The 19,303-nt window shown below is 40.2% G+C and overlaps 1 protein-coding gene across 1 annotated transcript in view; it reads right to left on the reverse strand.

Annotated features, from left to right (window-relative positions):
- Positions 1 to 19,303, reverse strand: part of PIGU (phosphatidylinositol glycan anchor biosynthesis class U) — a 134,899-nt gene that overhangs the window by 7,126 nt on the left and 108,470 nt on the right. The window contains exons 9-11 of the mRNA XM_036750449.1: positions 13,919 to 14,062; positions 10,558 to 10,682; positions 3,447 to 3,589 (exon numbers count right to left, since the gene is read on the reverse strand). Coding sequence (XP_036606344.1) covers positions 3,447 to 3,589; positions 10,558 to 10,682; positions 13,919 to 14,062 — 412 coding nt within the window. The remainder of the gene's footprint in view (positions 1 to 3,446; positions 3,590 to 10,557; positions 10,683 to 13,918; positions 14,063 to 19,303) is intronic.

A 19,303-nucleotide genomic window follows, 5' to 3' on the forward strand; every position in this document is an offset into this window, starting at 1 on the left:
TGAGAGCTAAAATTGGTATGTTTGTTCAGTTAACCACATTGCACACAGCACACAGCAAATATTCCACATGGTTACCAAAGAAATAATAAAAGTTACACTACCTGCCTCACAGAGCTGTTGGGAAACTCAAATGAAATGATGTATTTGTATAAAAAGAGTCTGAGACGATGTAAATGATAACTCATGTTACCTAATCATAAAGCACTCTCCTTATTCTTCTACCAATCAGATCACGCTCCTTCTCAGTCTCCCATACTACATCCTCATCCAGATATTGCCTTCTAACTGTAATTGTCCCACAGGGATCTGTCCCAAGTCCTACTCAGTGATTTCATAAGCTTCTATGAATTTAATTATCTCTATGCTGATTGTTCTCACATCTATGTCTCTGGCCCTAAACTCTCTGTTGACCTCTAGTCTTGTATCTCCAACTGTGTTTCAGACATCTTGAACTACTGTCTAGTAGGCATCTTAAATTCAACATGTCCAGAACTTAACTCATTATCTCTGCTCCTAAACCCTCCCTCCTTGCCTTTCCAAACTTCTCTATTACTGCCTTGCAACCTAGGCATCATCCTCAACTCCTTACTGTCTCTCACCTCACTATACCCAGTCTGTTGCCAAGGTATCATCTCTCCAATATGCCCCCTTCTCTCCTCCGACAGTGCTGCCATTCTGGTACAGGCCCTCATGCCCTCCATCCTACTGGAAAGTCTGTCTGCCTTAAGTTTCTACTCACTACACTCCATCCTCTCCATTCGGCCACCAGAGTGATTTTCCTAAAGCACAGGTTTGATCATGTCACACCCCCTTCTTATTAAACGAAAATGGCTCCCTATCACCTCCAGGATAAAATACAAAATCCCATTGTTTGGTTTTATAATCTAGCCTCACCCCCACAGACACATTCCTAGCCTTCTCACACTTCACTCCCCATCACATATCCTTCAGTCAATGACACCGGCCTCCTTGTTCCATGAACAAGACCATCCATCTTTCAGCTCCAGACATCTTCTCTAGCCCTCCTCCATGCTTGGAATGTTCTCCCTCATCTCTACCTACTGGCTTCCCTGGGTTCCTCCAAACCTTCACTCACAGGAAGCCTTTCCCAACCCCTCTTAATTCTAGTGCTTTCCCTCTGTTAATTGTTTCCTATTTGTCCTGTATATATAGCTTGTTTGTACATGCTTGTTTGCTTTTTGCTCCCCAATTAGAGTGTGAGCTCCTTGAGGGCAAGGCCTGTATTTTGCCTTTTTTATATCGCCAGGACTTGGCATAATTCTTGTCACATAGTTGGTGCTGAATAAACACTTACTGACTACTGACCCTATCACATGATGATGATGATGAGATCTTACTATACAAGGACCCAGGACGAGAAATACTAAACAGCATGCCTGTCCTAGGACATCTGGTTCTTTTCACCTGGGCTTCAAATCCTATTCCCTGTCACCTTCAGAGCAAGGCCTCTATAGGAACTGCAGCTGAAGAGCAGCTGAATCTCCTGAAGTGGAGAGAAAATGAACCCATTTGAGGACTACACAGAAAAGGTCCTTCTTTGCCAATGAGCACAAGGAATGCAGAAGTGGATCCAGCCATTGCCTCTTTTCAGAAAGAGCAAACCCTTCTCCCTCACCAGCCACTTATTTCAAGAATCATGAAACTGTTTTCAGATACCTTGAGATGAGCTCAGGATACCTGAGAGTCATAGCTTGGGTTTGTATATACATTCATCAGGAGGATATGACCATGTTTGACATCTTAAAACCCTGCTTTACTGGGGATACACATATATGCACCCAAGGTCCTTGAAAACTGGCCCTAATGGGTATGAGGGAATCTGAAGGCTCAACGATTGTGAACAGTACAAAGTCTTAGTTGCTCACTCTTATTCTCAACTGAGATTGGTGGAATGCAAAGAACTGCTCCCAAGGACAGCAGGCAAGAAACTGCAAGCAATGGCTTTCAGAGTAGAAGCAAGCGGGAGCTCTGTTCCAGATCTGGAATTAGCCCTCTGCCCGCAGCACTTACTCTCTATATAACTTCAATAGCACTTGCTTATGTATGACCTCGTGGCATCTCTTCTATTGTTGCCCTAAGTTGCATTTACACTTTTGTTAGATTTCCAAGTGTTTATGCACTGTGTTTCTAATTAGACTAAAGGGAGGGACCACATTTGTCTGGTTCCTCTAAACCACTGAGTCCTGCACACAGTCAAATAGTCACTATGCTAGATACACTTCAATCTGCTCAACAATCACTGATAACAGCCAAGGTGAAGTTCACCACTCTATTCCGAGGAATTCTGAATTGATGCTCTAAGGTACAAAGGAGACAACCCCCAGGCAGAGGAAGGGAACCTGAAACTCAAAGGCCAGGGTGTCACAGACTAAATGGTTCGGATCGTTTCTCTTAGCCTTTATTTCCCCCATCTCCTTCTCAACCTCTACCACTGTGCTATTACCCACCTCAACAGCATTCTCAACTTCCCTGTTGGGTGCCATGCTAGCTTGTACAAAATAACTAGGTTACTGGTAAGACTGACTCACAGCCAGTACCAAATAAAGTCCTCAGGCTCAACAACTGCCAACAAAAGGTCAGGCAAGTAGGCTTCCAGCAAAAAAGAGTATCTCCCTTTCAGAAAGAACCAAACTAGTAGTAAAAAACAAAAAAAACCAAAACAAAAAAACTAGTGTTCCTAAGTCCCAGAGATACAATGCTAATAGTTAAGGAGGAACAAGGAGAAACCTAGACATTTCTTTTTTGGGGAGGTACAGCAAAGGGAGTCTAGGGGGTGTCTGACACCAAGAAATAGCACATCAAAGAAAGAAATACGTTGTTGTTATTGTTTAGTTTTTTCAGTCATGTCTGACTGTGACCCCATTTGGGGTTTTCTTGGCAAAGATACTGGAGTACACTCCCTGACTAAACCCCCTACACTTCAGGCTTGAAATCACCCTTCCTCTTCTCAGATGTAGACCCACTGTTTGGTATCCTAAGATAAATGTCTGTGCCAGAGAATAATTTTCCATAAATACCTATAGCAAGTAATAATACTGGCTCTATCATTCACTAAAAAAGGCCTTAGTCTCCCTTCCTCATTCAGAATATAACCTTTAAGGCAAGTGTTTTCTATAGGGATTAATGACCACAGTCAGGGACCCCAGTCACCCATACTCCCAGGTCAGTCATTAATCTACACAAAATGCCTAGGCCAGGATAAATGGCTATTTAAATGACCCAACTAGTTATCATGAAGACCTTGAGATGCAAAACAAAATCTGACAAGGGAAACTCCATGAGAATGTAGGACATAACCATCCAAAGTGTCCCACAATAGAGCAGGAAGACTGTATGGAGCTCAAGTTGTAGATTTTCCCCCTAGGTTAGAGGCCACCAGATGCTATTCCCCAATATCCTCTCCACCCCCCTCGCCCATGACTCACCTGCCCGACATTGAATGTCAGTGTGATGGCATAATAAAAATTGGAGTTAGCACTCCCTGCGTAAATCCAAAGATGCCATAAAACTGGAAAAAGCAGGGAACAAACAATCATCACACAGGAAAGGAAAAAGATGTTCCGAAGGACTGTAAAAATAGAAAACACCAAGATTTAGAGTTGAGCAACAAATCTCTTGCCTGTCCTTTTTGTTTTCTTATTTAATATTCTATTCTTCCCAATTACATGTAAAAACAATTTTAACATTTTTTTTTCCAGCTTTGGGTTCCAAATCCTCTCGCTCCTTCCCCTCCCCACCTCATGGAGAAGACAAGCAATTTGACACAGTTTATATATATGTAGTCATGCAAAACACATTTCCATGTAAGTCGTGTTCTGTGAAAGAAAACAGAGACCCCCCAAAAAACCCCAAGAAAAATTTAAAAAGGAAAGAAAAATAACTTTGATCTGCACTTGGGCTCTACCAGTTCTTTCTCTGGAGATGGACAGTACCTTTCATTCTAAGTCCTACAGAATTATCTTAGATCAGGGCTGTCCAAAATGCAGTGGATTTATGCAGCCGGACTACAAGCATAGAAATTTACATAAATGCTTTAGTAAATGAAGCCGAGCTACCCCAGAGCTCTCACTAAAATGGCAAATCAAAATATATTGTGTGTTGTCAATAAAAACCTAAGGTTGGACAGCCCTGCTCTTAGATCACTGTATTGCTGAGAATAGCTAAGTCATTCACGGTTGATCATCATATAGTATTGCTGTTACCGTGTACAGTGTTCTCATGGTTCTGTTCACTTCACTTTGCATCAGTTAATGTAAGTCTTTCCAGGTTTTTCTGAGAGCATCCTGCTCATCATTTCTTAAAACACAACAGTATTCCATCACAATCATATACAACTTGTTCAGCTGTTCCCCAATTGATGTCGCCATCAGTTTTCAATTTTTAGCTACCACAAAAAGAGCTGCCATAAATATTTTTGTATACATAGGTCCTTTTCCTTTTTGTTTTTTATCCCTTTAGGATATAGACCTAGTAGTGGTATTGCTTGGTGAAAGGGTATGCATGGTTTTATAGCCCTTTGAGCATAGCTCCAAATTGCTCTTCAGAATGGTTGCTTCTACTCTCCAGAGTAAGGAAGGTCAGACCATATCTAGATGATTTTATCAGTTCTGGGTCTAAACCTTAGGAAGGGCATTCATAAGCTGGAGCATGTCTAAGATCACAAGCATGACTGGAATGTTAAATGAAGATTGAGTGATTTAAGTTAGAATGTTTAGCAAGACCTAGAACTGCTCAAAATTAGAATAGGTCACTTTGTGGATGGGTGAGTTCTCTGCCACTAGAAGGCTGAATGACATCAGACAGTTATTCTAAAAAACGTTAATTTTATCATCTAATAATCCAACTTCAGGCAAAATTTTGAACTCAGAGGTCCTACAATGATTTGATATCAAAAAGAGAAATTCCTGAGGCCCTGAACATACCACAACATGATGTTCAGTAAGGACACCTCCACACCCACCCCAATGGTAATGCAGGAACAATTTTCGTTCACTAGTTTTGATAGACTAAAAGTCATGATCCCCTTCCACTAAAAAAATACTAATTCCCTGATAAGTTCCCTTAGGGCAAGGACTGTCTTTTGCCTCTTTGTATCCTTAAGCACAGAGACTGGCTTAAGTGCTTAATAAATTTTTATTGATTAATTCTATGACCCAGGTCCACCATCCCTGGAAAAACTTCTTATTTTTTCTTAGCTGGTAAATCAACCCTCCCTTTGGGATAGCCAGACACATAAACAACACCCAAAGGAATCCTGAGAAAGAATGAAGCACTTCCTGGGGCAGGCAAAATACAATCCCTGGCTAACTTGAGCGGGACCTGCCTCTATCAGGTGGTTTGAGTTGAGGGGAGTTTTTTCTCTCAACCACAGGATTCCCAAATCTCAGGTGAGTGACCTGTATATCTCCTTCTTGCTAGTGCCTCTCATGGGCAAGCAATAAATGACTTTGCTGTTCTTGCCTAGTCTTCCTTCTGGACCTGCCCACACAGGGCATCAAAGATAAATTATTGACAAGCAGCCTGTTGCCTGCCCTTCTTAAGTGCCTGAAATAATTCATCTTCACAGCCCCAAGTGCCCAGAGCTATCTCTTAAGACTCTAGAAATGTTCTGTTCCCTTTACATGTTCTTGGTGCCCAGAAGAAGCCACTTCTCTTGCAAAGGTAAGCACACCTTAGTAACTAGAAGGGTTGGCATCTTGCTAAATGCTCTGGGATTGCTTGTTGGATCTGGGTGGCAGTGACCCAGAAATTTGGAGACTGGTGCCAATATGACAATATATCACAGCTTTTGGGAGGGGAAGATATTTTTAAGGGGCTATATCCTCACTCTTTGCAAGTGGGGGAGATGGGATATGTTTTATGAATGGTGTACAATGTCCTCACAGAATCTCTTTGAGCCCTGGTGAAACTTTAAGAAAGGACTTAAAAGGAAGGCCCCATTAAAGACACAGGGAATGAAGGATTCTCAGGTGCAAGAGGCTTGGTTCAGGAAGGCCATATTGGCACCAGTCACTCCAGACTTCTGGGGCCATCAACCCATGAATAACTATCAAACAAATACAAAAAAAGCAATCCCAAGGCTCTCAGCAAGGTGTCCATCCTTCTGGCCACCAGTGTTTGCTTACCTTTGCAAAGTTAAAGGTGAGAGGGAAGGGAGGAGGTAAAGAGGGAGGAAGAAAGGAAGGAGGGAGGGAAGAAGGAAGGAAGAAAAGAAGGAACGAGAGGGAGGAAGAAAGTCAGAAGGAGAAGAAGAGGAAAAGAGAAAGAAACAAAAAGAAGAGAGAGAGAGCGGGAGAAAAAGAAAAGCATGTCACTGAAGCAATTTTTTAAAAATGCATAGAAATGAACAGAAGGAAGTTCAGAAGAAAACACATTAATAGGAAAGCTTTGAAAGTAACAGGATTTATTATACATTAAAAAGGAAAAAATTTCATATACAAATTTCTATAACAGAAATTTGCAGATTTGGGCACAATGTTCATTATTTGTTCTACTTTGCAAACTGATGTTAATTTTATTTAGTGTTAAGTTAGAATTTTTTTTTTAAAATGAAGGAGTTGAACTACATGATATCGAAGGTCCTTTATACAACTAAGCCCATAATAATGAAGATAAATGTTCACTGAATTGGATAGCTGGGGGCCCAACTAAAAAAGGCCTTAAACGCCAGACCAAGACATTTGGACTTTATTCTGAGGGCCACAAAGAGACAGGTGATCAGGGCTCAAGTCCTGGCTCAACATTTACTAGCGGTACAACTATGGACAAGTCATTCAACCTTTCTTTGATTCAGTTTTTCCATCTGAGATAAGAACACCAATAGGGCCTGCTTCCCAAGGTGACTGTGGAGAAAGTGCTTTGTAACCTATAAAGCACTACAAAAATATCAGCTATTATTGCTATTGTCTATTTGTTGATTAACTAACTGGAAGACATTTTTCCCTTTAAAAAAAACTTTCCCCCCAGTCTCATGATAATCAAGAAGCACCAGAGGGGCAAAGAGCTCCAGGCCAAAAGCTGAAGGTGGAGTGCACAGGACAGTACATTCCAACCACTAGATGGCACCCATGAAAACTAAAAGGGTGAATATTCAACAAAGCCTTCCGGGCAAAAACAAGGTAGGTAAAATGCAGTCAGCCTTCAGAGACTCAAGGGGCAGAAAAGGCATACATTTTCCAACATGGCCAATGCAGGAATTTATTTTGCTTGACTGTGAATACTTGTCACAAAGATTTAGTTTTTCTTTTTTTTTTTTCCAACGGGACATGGAATTAGAAGGGAGAGGGAGGTAAAAAGATAGGAAATGCCAAAAAAAAAAAAGAGAGAGAGAAGAAAAAGGAAAGAAAGGGAGGGAGGGAAGGATGGATCACTGAAAAATTAAGAAAATTACATAGAAGAGGACATCAGGTAGGCCTGAAGGAAACACGAGGAAGCTGGATAGCTTTGAAAATTACATGTTGAGTTTATTATATACTTAAAAGGAAAAGCAAGCTGTATGTAAGATTCACAGTTTTATGCACAACCCTCTTTTTCTGTTTTATTTTATTTATGGAAAAGCACCTTTTATTTGGTGTTCATTAAGATCAGAATAAAAAAGACATTTTGAAAATATCCTCTCCACCTCTACACATCTATCCTGAAAAACCCAGCTACCCTGATCACTGCCAACAAGCAAATATTTCAGCCAAATTATAAGACAGGGCAGCAAGCCTGTGCCTCATTGGTCTTTTATGCTTTAGTCATCTATCTGCGTTTACAAAGGGTCAGTACTTGGGAGAAATTTCTCAAGCCCTGCTTGACTTTCCTTTTCAAAGAATTTTAAGAGTTGTCATAAGGAGTTAACATGAACTCGACCAATGGGTGGAAGTTACAAAGAGACCAATCTGAGCTGAATATAAAGAACTGCCTAATAATCAGAGCTGATGTCCTTCACTGGACACATTTAAGTAGCAGCAGGATAGATATTTGTAGGGGATGCTATAAACGGAATTCATGCCTCAGGTAGGAATTGGTCTAGGTGATATCTTAAGACCTGTCCAAACTCTTAGGAGAAAAAAAAATACTAAAGGTTATTTTTTAAAACAAAATTTAAAACTACTCCTTGGTTTCAGGTGTTATCAGGTGTATGCCCCTGGCTTAAAGACTTCTAGAAACTTCTAGCCATAAAACTAAAGGGTTAAATCTAATGGCTCAAAAAAACAAAGAAGCCATTGGCTGAATGGGTCATGTGGTGATGTCACAAACATAGCATTCCAAGCGAGTGTCTTCACAGCCCCTGGTGCTGAGAAGTTCACAGTCACTGTCAATCCAAACTAAAACAAAATAAAACAAAAACAAAATACAGCTCAGAAAGCCAGTGACACAGTTCATTAGCATCATATGGGCTCCCAGAAACCTCACCAGCAACTCTCATGTGACTCATCACCCTACAAAGCAGAATGTGGTTTTTAATCAGCTTTCAGATCTTAAAACGTGTTCATTTCAACATCTCTTCTATGCCTGTCCTTGGAAATGCCATGTGGTATGACAGTAAGCAGCACTGTATAGGAAGAAATACATATATCCCCATGAATTTGTACAATGGGGCACTATACACATATCGTATGTATACAAGAGGCAGTATGATATAGAAAGAGCCCTGAAGACCTACACTGGAGTCCCGATTTAACCACTAACTTGCGTGACTTTGGAAAACTCATTTTCCTCTCTGAGGCTCAGAGGTCTCACTTGTAAAATGGGGGAAAATATACACATACACGACCTGTTTCACAGAAGTGTTATGAGGATAAATGTAAAATATTTTCATTGTTATTGTTGCTATGAGGTTGACTATTACTACTACTACGATGAACTGAGGAATGAGGATCAGGGTCAGGAAGTAAAAGAATGAAAATCAAAGGTGTGGACCAGAGAGGCAAAGAAAATAATTATTATATCCTTTTTGGTTTAAACATGAGAATCAACATGTTTATCCAACTTTGGGAGGCAAATAAGAAAAGGATGGTGAAAGGGACCAAATCCCCTCATCCACGTTACAAACTGTGTTCTACAGGATCAAGTGGAGCCTATGGTCTTTGCAGCCATCCACACACTCTCCAAATGACCTGGTTATTAAAGGGCCACAGGTCAGTCCCAAACCTGCTTGATGAGTCTTGCAGATAACCATGAGGAAATTGCAGGGAGGTGATGAGGCCTGCCTTTGCCACAAATCCAGCTGGGTAAGTCAGAATACAATTCCCTGCAGGCGCACATGCTGAGCCCACTCACACTACTGACTTACTGTTCTTCCTGCTGTTTGGGTGGCAGAGTCACATTAGTCAGTTTCATGTTTAGAGCTCCTCAGTTTCACTTCCTGCTTGGCTCACTAAGCCCCAGCAGGTCGGTTAATGAAACAACCACAGGCACACATGCTCAAAAGAGTTGCCTTCATTCACTAAAATGAGCTTTCCACAGAGGCTGCAAAAATCTGCTGCCTCCTTTCATTTTTCAAACAAGTCACAGCATCACAATGGGTTAAAAGTTGGAAAGTCCCCACTAGAACAACTAGTTCAAATGCCTTATTTTCTAGATGGAGGAAACTTAGTATTAGAGAGGTAAAGGGACTTACTCAGGACACACAGTGAGTTAGTGGAAGAACTGGGTCTAGAACCAAGATGTATTCACTATTCCAGTGCTAAACTGCTGGAGCATCTCCTTACTGAGGTCGTTCTTCCTCATTCTTTCCAGCCAATGAAAGCGGCACATTTCTGGTGGATGGGTACTTTGGGCATAATGGCATTTCCTCATGAGCAGGGGGTACTATTTATGGCTACAGTCACCTATTTAATTTTTCTTATCTTGTTTCCAGAAATGGCATTTTAGCTCCTTTAGGCAGTCTGGAAGGGGAGGAGGAGTTGTCCTGTGGCAAGAGTTGTGTAATTGGAGTCAGGATACTTGAGTCTAAACCCTGGCTCTAATATTTACTATCTATGTGACAATAGGTCTTGGTTTCCACAGCTATAAAATGGGGATAATACTATTGTGAGAAAAGTCTTCTGTAAACTTATTTTAACAAGCTCTCAAGAGCTGTCATTATATATTCCTGTTGAGGGCAGGAAATACTGCAAGCTCTTTGAGAGCAGGGATTGTCTTGTGCCTCTTTTTCATATCCCCAGTGCTTGGTACATAACAGAAACTTAATAAATGTTTACCGATTAATTGCTTGCTTGATTGAAATACATCTTTATAGTGCCTCTGAGGCATATGGAGGCATATGCAAACTGTAAAATATAGCATAAATGCCCTCAATGATGACAACAAATACCCATCCTGCTCATTACCACCATTAGTGCCCAGAGCTCCCAGTATGTGGCACGTACTGATTGATAGTCCAGTTTCTTTATGGCTGTCATCCATGGGGTGGTTTCTAGTTTAAACCCAGTAACCACTACCTTTATCCTTCCATCAAAGGATACACAACATAAATCTTCCACTGGGGAATAAATAAACCCAATAGATAAAGCCAAGAGGCTGTTAAGGAAAAAAGAAGGTGCTTACATCTGTAGAGATGGCTCCACACTGGAAGAAAAGCCAAGTACAGGGCAACATCCCCCACTGTGGGGTAGGACTTGAAAATCGAGATAACAGCAATCTGGATGAACATGAAGAACATGGGATGATCCCTGAGATAGAGGGAATAAACCAAAAATATAAATTAGGCACTAACATGAGTAGGACCCCAAGTAACCAATCCTGAGGACCTTCACAAACTTTGCATGGATTTCTGACAGCAGAATGTCCAGTACATAGAAAGGCCCTATGCCCAACAATCCAAACATACAGTACCAGGTGAACCAAAAAGCCTTCATACAAAGCAAATACTATGAAGGAGGCATCCCGAGGTTAGCTGTACCCAGGAAGGGTGGTTACTACAATCCTTTTAAACAACCATAGAAACTTGAACAGTCATCACAGACAATGATTCTAAACTTACCTTCTCATCTAGGAGGCAGATGAGAAACTAAATGAAATCAACATTTTTTTATTGCTGGCCATGAATGGTCAATCAAGACATCTAGGAAGATACCCCTGCTGCTGAGCCCATGGATTCAGAGCTTATGAAAGCCAACTCCTTTCCTTACAGCAGTAAACAGGGTAAGGAAGAACCTCAGTTTCAGAGGGGTAAAGTGAAAGAGTCCTGCTCTTGGAGTCAGTATTCCTGGCTCCTGTCCCCATTCAACTCTGAGCTCCTTGAGAGCAAGAACTATCTCTTGCCTTTCTTTGTATGGACAGTGCCTAGCACATAAAAGGCATTTAATAAATGCAAGTGAACTAACATTTACTACCTGTGTGACTGTGGCAGATTACATACCTCATGTGGACCTCATCTGGTTTCCAAAACTTCTATCACAGGGTGACTATGGGGAAAGTATGATATAAATCTTATGTTACAGAAATGTGAGTTGTTATTAGTACATGCATGTGAGCTATTCTTCTTAGAGAGGGCTGTAAGCCATAACCACATTTCATTGCCTCAGCACTATCATCATGAGATGATGCAAATGGATCAATCTGTGGGGCTGCCAAAGCAGTGAGTAAAGGCAATGAGTAGGAATCCCTTTCTCAGGATCCTTTCTCTGTTCCACCCTGGGAAAAACCACTGTCCATGGCTGATTTCCCTTTCTTAGTTAAAGATAGCACTACTAGCAACCTGTTTCATAAGGGTGTTCTGTAGGACATAATGAATCCTTGTAAGCAAAGTGATGAAAAGTAGGTCAAACTGGGATCTCATTCAGTGGGTCTAAATCTTATATCTGGGGACAAAAGAAGCACAATGCACATCAGCTTTTTTCTGAAACTCAAGTGACCCAATAGTAGAATTACTATATAAATTAGCACAGATCCACAGACTGTGAGAAATAATGTATGGGAGCCATTAAATGTTTTCAGAAATGAAAAACCAACAAACCATATGTACTACTTTAGGCAAATGACACCCTCATCAGCTGAAGCACTTCTAAAGAAAGGCCAGTGAAAATGTGGTGACAAGTTAACAATTCCGTAGCCTCAGAAAATGTTTTGAACCTCTGAATGAGCCTACTACTGAGACCTCCACTGCCAAATATGAATTGCTACCATACAAGCCACAAATTATTTTCAGAGTAAGATGCTGGAGGGAGCAGGAGAAAATTCGAGAGAAAAGTCTGGTATGCCACCTGGAGCCTTCAGATGGACCATTCTTTCATGCAGACCAGAAAGTCTGCATGGAATTCTCAGTATGAGGGAGTAGAGATGCTGCGAAAAGGCAGATAATTCTAAATGACCTCTGGGGCCCCAATGACAAGGAAATGTCACATGATAACTGTGTCACCACCTCACCAGGAGCTATTTTTATAGGCATTCACACATAGAAGGCAGGAAAGCACACGGACTATCCTAACAAAAAGAGGAGAGAAAGACCAACATACCTGCCACCCACCCAATTCTCTGAAAGGTCCCCTCAGTGCCACTGCTGCTCACAGGCAGGCATGTCTGACTTCAGCAAGCACTAAGGAGATGGAAAGTATATTGGATCTATTTCTTTCCTTAATTTGCTATGCAATAAATGGGGGATTATTAGGGACCTGGGCCAAAGTCACAGTAATATAAAACACTAGACAAACTGTTTCCCTAAATGGAAACCCCACTCACTGTGCTCAGCCAAATGAAAACTGAAGTCTGAATAGGGAGCCAGGTATTGAGAAGAGTCTTAATTCCTGCTGGATATATTGGGTGATCTAGGAGAAACTTTATTGTGTCTGTCTTCTTGTCTAAGAAGCAAGACTCATAAGAATCTTCATAGGAAATTACTGTAACATATTTTTAGCATTTTTAAAGGGCTAGGTCCCTAGGAGATCCCTGAAGTAACACGATCTAACAGAGAAATGAGATGTTACTATTACTTGCAAATAAAAGTAAAAGGCACACATGGAAGCTTGGGAATATAAGGCAAAATGTGACCTAAACCAGATGGAAAGAATATTTTGGCCTCTATAATATTGCTTTCCATTGTCACAGTCCGTGTCTCTTACATAGTAACATGGTAACAGGGAATTTCACAAGCACAAACACTTTGGCAGGGAATATCAGGCCAGAACAAGGCTACAGATGGCAAGCTTTTCCACTAATGCCCCCCACTTTCCTGTGGATGACACCAAAATTCATTCTTATCACAGTCACCTGACACTGGAAGTGCCAGCCCGAGTTAGGGCAACAGCACAGCCATCATGGTGAATATCACAAAGGAAGCTATTTTAGGTTACTCAGGTGGGTCCCGATAGAGAGAACTGTTGGAAAATGTGTATGTTTCACAAAGTCATTTCCTTCATCCATCTGGCTTGTTCTAGTTATGGATTCTCTGTCACTGTGTTACATATATGGTGCTTTGCACATGCTAAAAGGCAAAGTAGGATGGTGGAAAATGTCTGAACTGAGAATCAGGAGCCCTGGGAGTTTCGAGTCCTAGCTCTGCCCCTTACTGGTTACATGATACAAGTCATACACTTGTAGGTATGGCAGATCATGTAACTCCTCTGAGAAGTGTGTCACTTCTCTGACTTTCAGTTTCCTTAGCTGAAAATGGGGATAACTACCTACTTCATGATATTGCTGAAGGCAAATCACTCTATAAAACTTCAAGCTCTACAAAAATGGGAGTTGTTATCTTTGTTATTAAAGGAGGAATTTAATAAATAAATTGTCAGACTGGGCAGATTTTTTTCTAATGCTATTAGGATAGGAGACTTCCCAGGCCAAGTTTATGGAAACCTAACTATTGAGCCACAGTTCAATCAGTTACTATCAAACGTGCAGTGTCAGAGCAGCAGAAAAACCCCAAACACTTATGTGGACAGCAAGGCAATTATCCAAAACCACTTACTTCAACTTCACTGCTAAGGGGATGGTGTAGAAGAAGACGTTGATCTGAAACACGCAGACAAAGAAGAGGCTGAAGTGTTCAAACATTTCTGCAAAGAAGTACCAGAAGAGACCGATGTTTGGAGTGAGATCAGGAACAGAAAGTCTGTAATTTTTAAAAGAGAAAGAAATTATATGTGTGTGTGTATGTGTGTACATATGTATATGGTTAGCTGTAGCTTGTTTTCCCACAGAATTTGAGCATCATTTAAGAACCTGGATGAATGCAATGACCAACCACTATTTCGGAGGACTAATATTCAAACATACTACCCATCTCCTAACAGAGAGCAAGGTGACAGACGCAGGGGGGAGACTGAGGCACACCTTTTTTGGACATAACCAATGAAAGCATTTGTTTTGCTTGATTATCCATATCTGTTACAAGGGTTTTGTTTTTCTTTTTCTTTTTTTTTTCCTCGGAGGGAGGGGTAGTAGAAAGAAGAGAAAGTAAACGCTTGTTAATTGAACAAAAAAGCAAAATAAAAGTTACCAAAAATGCTAGGAAAAAAAGAATTTGGTCAGAGAAGGCAGTACCAGAGGGCCTAAACTTTAAAAATATAAGGTAGCAAGAAAAGTTCATAAGAATTCAATGATATTAACTAAATGGATGGAATGCAATATTTGGAATCAGAAAGAACTGGGATAAAACCCTAGTTCTGACTTCTACTAGCAATGTGACCTCCAGCAAATCACTTAGAATCTAGGAGCCTTCAGATTCATCATCTGTAAGAGGGGAAATAATCACACCTACCTTCCCTCCTAAAACAGCTGTTGTGAGGCTCAAATGAAATAAAAGCATTTTTGAAAAACTTAAAGTACAATATAGTTATTTATTATTATTGCTATCATTACTATCATTAAGATTTTGATGGCATATTTTTGCCAGGAGAAGGAGGATGGAATAGTAGAAGGAAAATTGGACTTATAGATAAGGAAGACCCATGTTTGAATCTTACCTCTGATGCTTACTTTTTGTATGACCACAGGCACGTCACATAATGTCCCTAACCATCAAATTCTTCATCAGTAATGATAGCAATATTTGTAGGGCATACCTCCCAGAGTTGTTGAATGAGATAATAGTTTTACCTAATTTCTAAAACTTTAAGGTGTTAATAAAAGTCAGTTATTTACTTTTCCTTTTAAAAAAATTCTTTGTTGGGGCAGCTAGGTGGCACAGTGAGTAGAGCACCAGCCCTGGAGTCAGGAGGACCTGAGTTCAAATCCAGCCACATGTACTAGCTATGTGACCTTGAGCAAGTTACTTAACCCCAATTGCCCTAACCAAAAAAAAAAAAAAAAATCTTTGTTATATGGGATGGCTCCCTGAGAGGGGAAAAGAGAAAGTAGAAACAAGAAAATTTAGACAAATATATGAATAAAAGATATCAATTATTTTTTTAAAGCATACAAATCCTAAGTACAGAATTGTCTTTCTACTGGAAAAGGAAATGAATGTGCTGGAGAATCTATCTATATTATAAATTAGGAAGAACAAAGGTTTTCTGTAAAAGATAAAAGTGCTTCAAAGAGAAATTAAAAAAGGTAAAGAATCTAAGCAGGCAAAGGGGAAATCCTAGACTCTGTTAGGAAACTGGTAGATATAATTCAATTCAATTCAAGGCATTGTACAAGGCAGGCACCTGGAATTCAAAGACAAAATGAAAAAGTCTGCTCTCAAAAAGCTCACATTCTACGGGGGAATACAACATCCGAAGAAGCAAGCACTGTACATGGAAAATATAGAAGGGAGAGAACACCACCAACTGGACTCATCAAGAAAAGCTTCATGGAGAAATCCTGGGGCGAAGTCTCTAGAAGAAGTCAAGGATTCTGAGAAGGATAAGTGAGGAGGGAGCACATTCTAAGAATGAGAAGCATTTTTTTTGCAAAGGCACAGCAATAGGAGATGCCATGATAAGTTCAGGAAATAACTAGTAGTCCAATTTGGGTGGAACACAGAGTGAAAAAAGAATAGGAATTAAGGCTGGAAAGCTAGAAGAAGGGAACGGGGGCACCAGATTGTGGAGGGCTTGAAATGTCAACTCTAAAAAGTTTATATTTTATCCTTAGGCAATGGAGAGTCATTGAAGATTTTTGCAAAGAGGAACAACATGGTCAGACCTTTATATCAGTAGGTTTATATTTGTTGTGTGAAAAATGGTTGGAAAAGAGTGGACTTAGGGAGACTAATTACGAGACTATGACTATAGTCCAGGTAAGAAATAACAAGGCCTAAATTGGTGCCAATATGAGCAGAGAGGAGGAACGGATGCAAGAGATGCTTTGGAGTTAGAATTGATGAGCCATGACATCTAAACAGCTATGTAGGTGAAGCAGAGAGGAGAGCTGAAGATGACTTCGAAGTTACAAAATGACTGGGAAGATGTGAGGCTCTTGACAGAAAAAGAGAGATATATGATGGAGGGATGAGCCTAAAGGGGTCAAGATTGTGAGTTTAATTTTAGGAACATTGAGTTTGAGAAGCCTAAAGGACATACAGACAGGGAAGTAAAACAGGTAGTTGATGATGTTCAAGAGAGTTCAAAAGAACAACCAGAACTAGAAATATTAATTTAAGAGTCATCTGAAGTTAATACTTAAACTCATGGAAACAGATTAAATCACTAAGGTAGAACATAGAGAGAAAACATAAACAGGCACCAGGGCAGAGCTTTGGGGGATAACCATACCGAGGACACAGATGATGATTAGCCACTAAAAGAAACTAAGAAGTAACTATCAGACAGGTGGAAAGAGAGCCAAGAGAGATTAGTGTAGGAAAAGCCAAGGGATGGGACAGTATACAGGAAGAGGGGATGGTCCATCAATAGTAACAGCAAAAGCAGTAGAGCTGTCAAAGAGAATGAGGATCGAGAAAAGGTCAACAGTTTTACCATTTAAGAAAGAAACTCTGAGTTTCAGATTGAGTGACAATGTTGGAAGTGAGACTGTAACACAGTGAAAAGCAAATTGATGACAAAATTAAGGTAGCAAAGGTAAACAATTCTTTCCTTCATCATGGATTTAAAGCTTAATAAGACATTAAAAGACATCTAGTACTATTTCCTCATTTTAAAGGCCCAGAAAGGTTAAGCAATTTGCTCAAGGCTACACAATAGCCTGCCACAAAGTGGCAGAGCTAGGATTTAAACCCAGACCCTCTTTAAAAATTCACTGTTCTTTCCACAAAGCTCTATTAGCATGATATGGTTTGGCAGTAAAATGAAGGAAATATATTAATAGCTTAAGGAGAAAGAAGGGTGAAGTAAAGGTTTTTAAGGAGGAGGGGATACCTACAATATAAGCAGCAAGGGGAAAAGCCAATAAATATGGAGAGACTGAAAATAAGAATGAAGGAATAAAGGATGTGATGAACTCCTGAAAGGGGGTCAGGAGGAGATGGGATAAAAGATTCAGATAGAAGTCTTAGACTTAGCAAGAAGGGACATCTCTTCCTTAGAGACAGAAAGAAAAGAGAGGAGGATGAGTGAAGACATTGAGGACTTCTGAGGCATGGAGTAAGGTGAATGAGGGAACTTATGTAGATGGCCTCTAATTTCTCAGTAAATCAGGGGCTGAAAGTATCTCCTGAGAGGCAGGAAGAGGCTGGAGAGATACTGGGGATTTGAAGATGGAAGAAAAGGTTTCAAACAACTTGTAAGGTGAATGTGTAGTCAACTGTAGAAGAAAAGAGGTTTTGCCAGGCAGTAATAGAAGCCCAGTTGAAATTAAGTGACATGAATCTGTAGTGACCTAATCGTGACAATGCTGTGATTTCCTCCAGTGGCATTCGGCAGCTCAACAGCAGAAATGGAGAACGTAGATGGGGCAGGGGGTAGGAGTGGTGGAAGTAGAATGGCTTGGGGCTGAAGACTGGGAGAACATGAATAGTAACAGATCAAGAGAGTCAAAAGTGGGTGACAATGTATACTTGAATTGGTTAACTACAGGGTCAATATTATTAAGGGGGAGAAGTGGGTAGAGCAGGTGTGATAGACTGTGAGAAAAGGTATAAAGGAATGGAGATTGTGATGAGGGAAAGGGGTTGCTTTAGGATGAGTGAGGCGGAGATAAAGATGGGAGGATAGGAGATTATGATCACAGAGAAAGAGTTTCAGAGTTCAAAATTCTGGAGGTATCAGTTACAGGTGTTTGGTGCACATAAGATATAATCATCGCTATAAGTAGTGGAGGTAGGGAGAAACGATACGTCATGGGAGTTGAGAAGACCAATGCACTGGGAGGCTAGGGTATTTGAGAGAACATCAACTTGTATGCTTAAGTCTGCAGGTATGAGGTAAGGGGTTGGTTTGAAGAGAGCCTGTAGTGAATTCCTTAAGAAAGACAGAGAGAGTGATTTACAGGCCAAAAGATCACAATAAATATTTAGACTAGGAGAAGAGAGGTTGTATTGAGTAATAGTGACAAAGAGACTATCTGGAAGTGGCAACGGGATATATGGAATATGTCAAATATTCCTCTCAGCTCAGTGGGTGATGAAACATTGCCCTGGAGGAGGTGGCTAGAGATGAATATAAATAAAAATTTGTTAAAAATTGATAGGGGCCTGTAGATCAATTTGGAACCATGCCCTAAAGGCTATAAAATAAGGCATGCCCTTTGCCTAGAAACACCACTACTAGGTTTGTATCCCAAAAAAGGTTTAAAAAAAATGAAAGAAAAATGACCTATATGTACAAAAATATTTACAGCAGCTCTTTTCTGGGGGTAAAGAATTAGAAATTGAGGGGATGCACATCAATTGAGGAATGGCTGAGCAAGTAGTGGTATGTGATTATGATGAAATACTATTGTTCTATAAGAAATGATGAGCAGGAGGCTCTCAGAAAAATGTGGAAAGACTTGCATGGGCTGATCCAAAGTAAAACGTACTGTGTACAAAATAACCGCAGTACTGTAAGTTAATCAACTATGAATGACTTAGCTAGTCTCTGCAATACAATTATTGAAAACAACTCTGAAGGATTTATGATGAAAAATGCTATCCATTTCCAGAGACAGAACTGATGGTATCTGAAGAGACTGAAGCATACTTTTAAAAAAAACTTTATTTTTCTTGAGTTTTATTTTGCCTGTGTTTTCTTTCACAACATGACTATTATGGATATGTTTTGCATGACTCCATATGTATAACTTATATTGAATTGCTTGCCTACTCAACAGGGGGTGGGGAGGAAGAGAGAGGATTTGGAACTCAATGTTTTTAAAACATGTTAAAAATTGTTTTTACATGTAACTGCGGAAAAAAAATAAAATGATAAATACAAAAAAAAGATAAAAGGAAAAAAAAAACCTTAAAACTGCACTAAGAATTTTGGGG

This window comes from Trichosurus vulpecula, chromosome 3, assembly GCF_011100635.1.
Source record: "Trichosurus vulpecula isolate mTriVul1 chromosome 3, mTriVul1.pri, whole genome shotgun sequence".
Taxonomy (NCBI): domain Eukaryota; kingdom Metazoa; phylum Chordata; class Mammalia; order Diprotodontia; family Phalangeridae; genus Trichosurus; species Trichosurus vulpecula.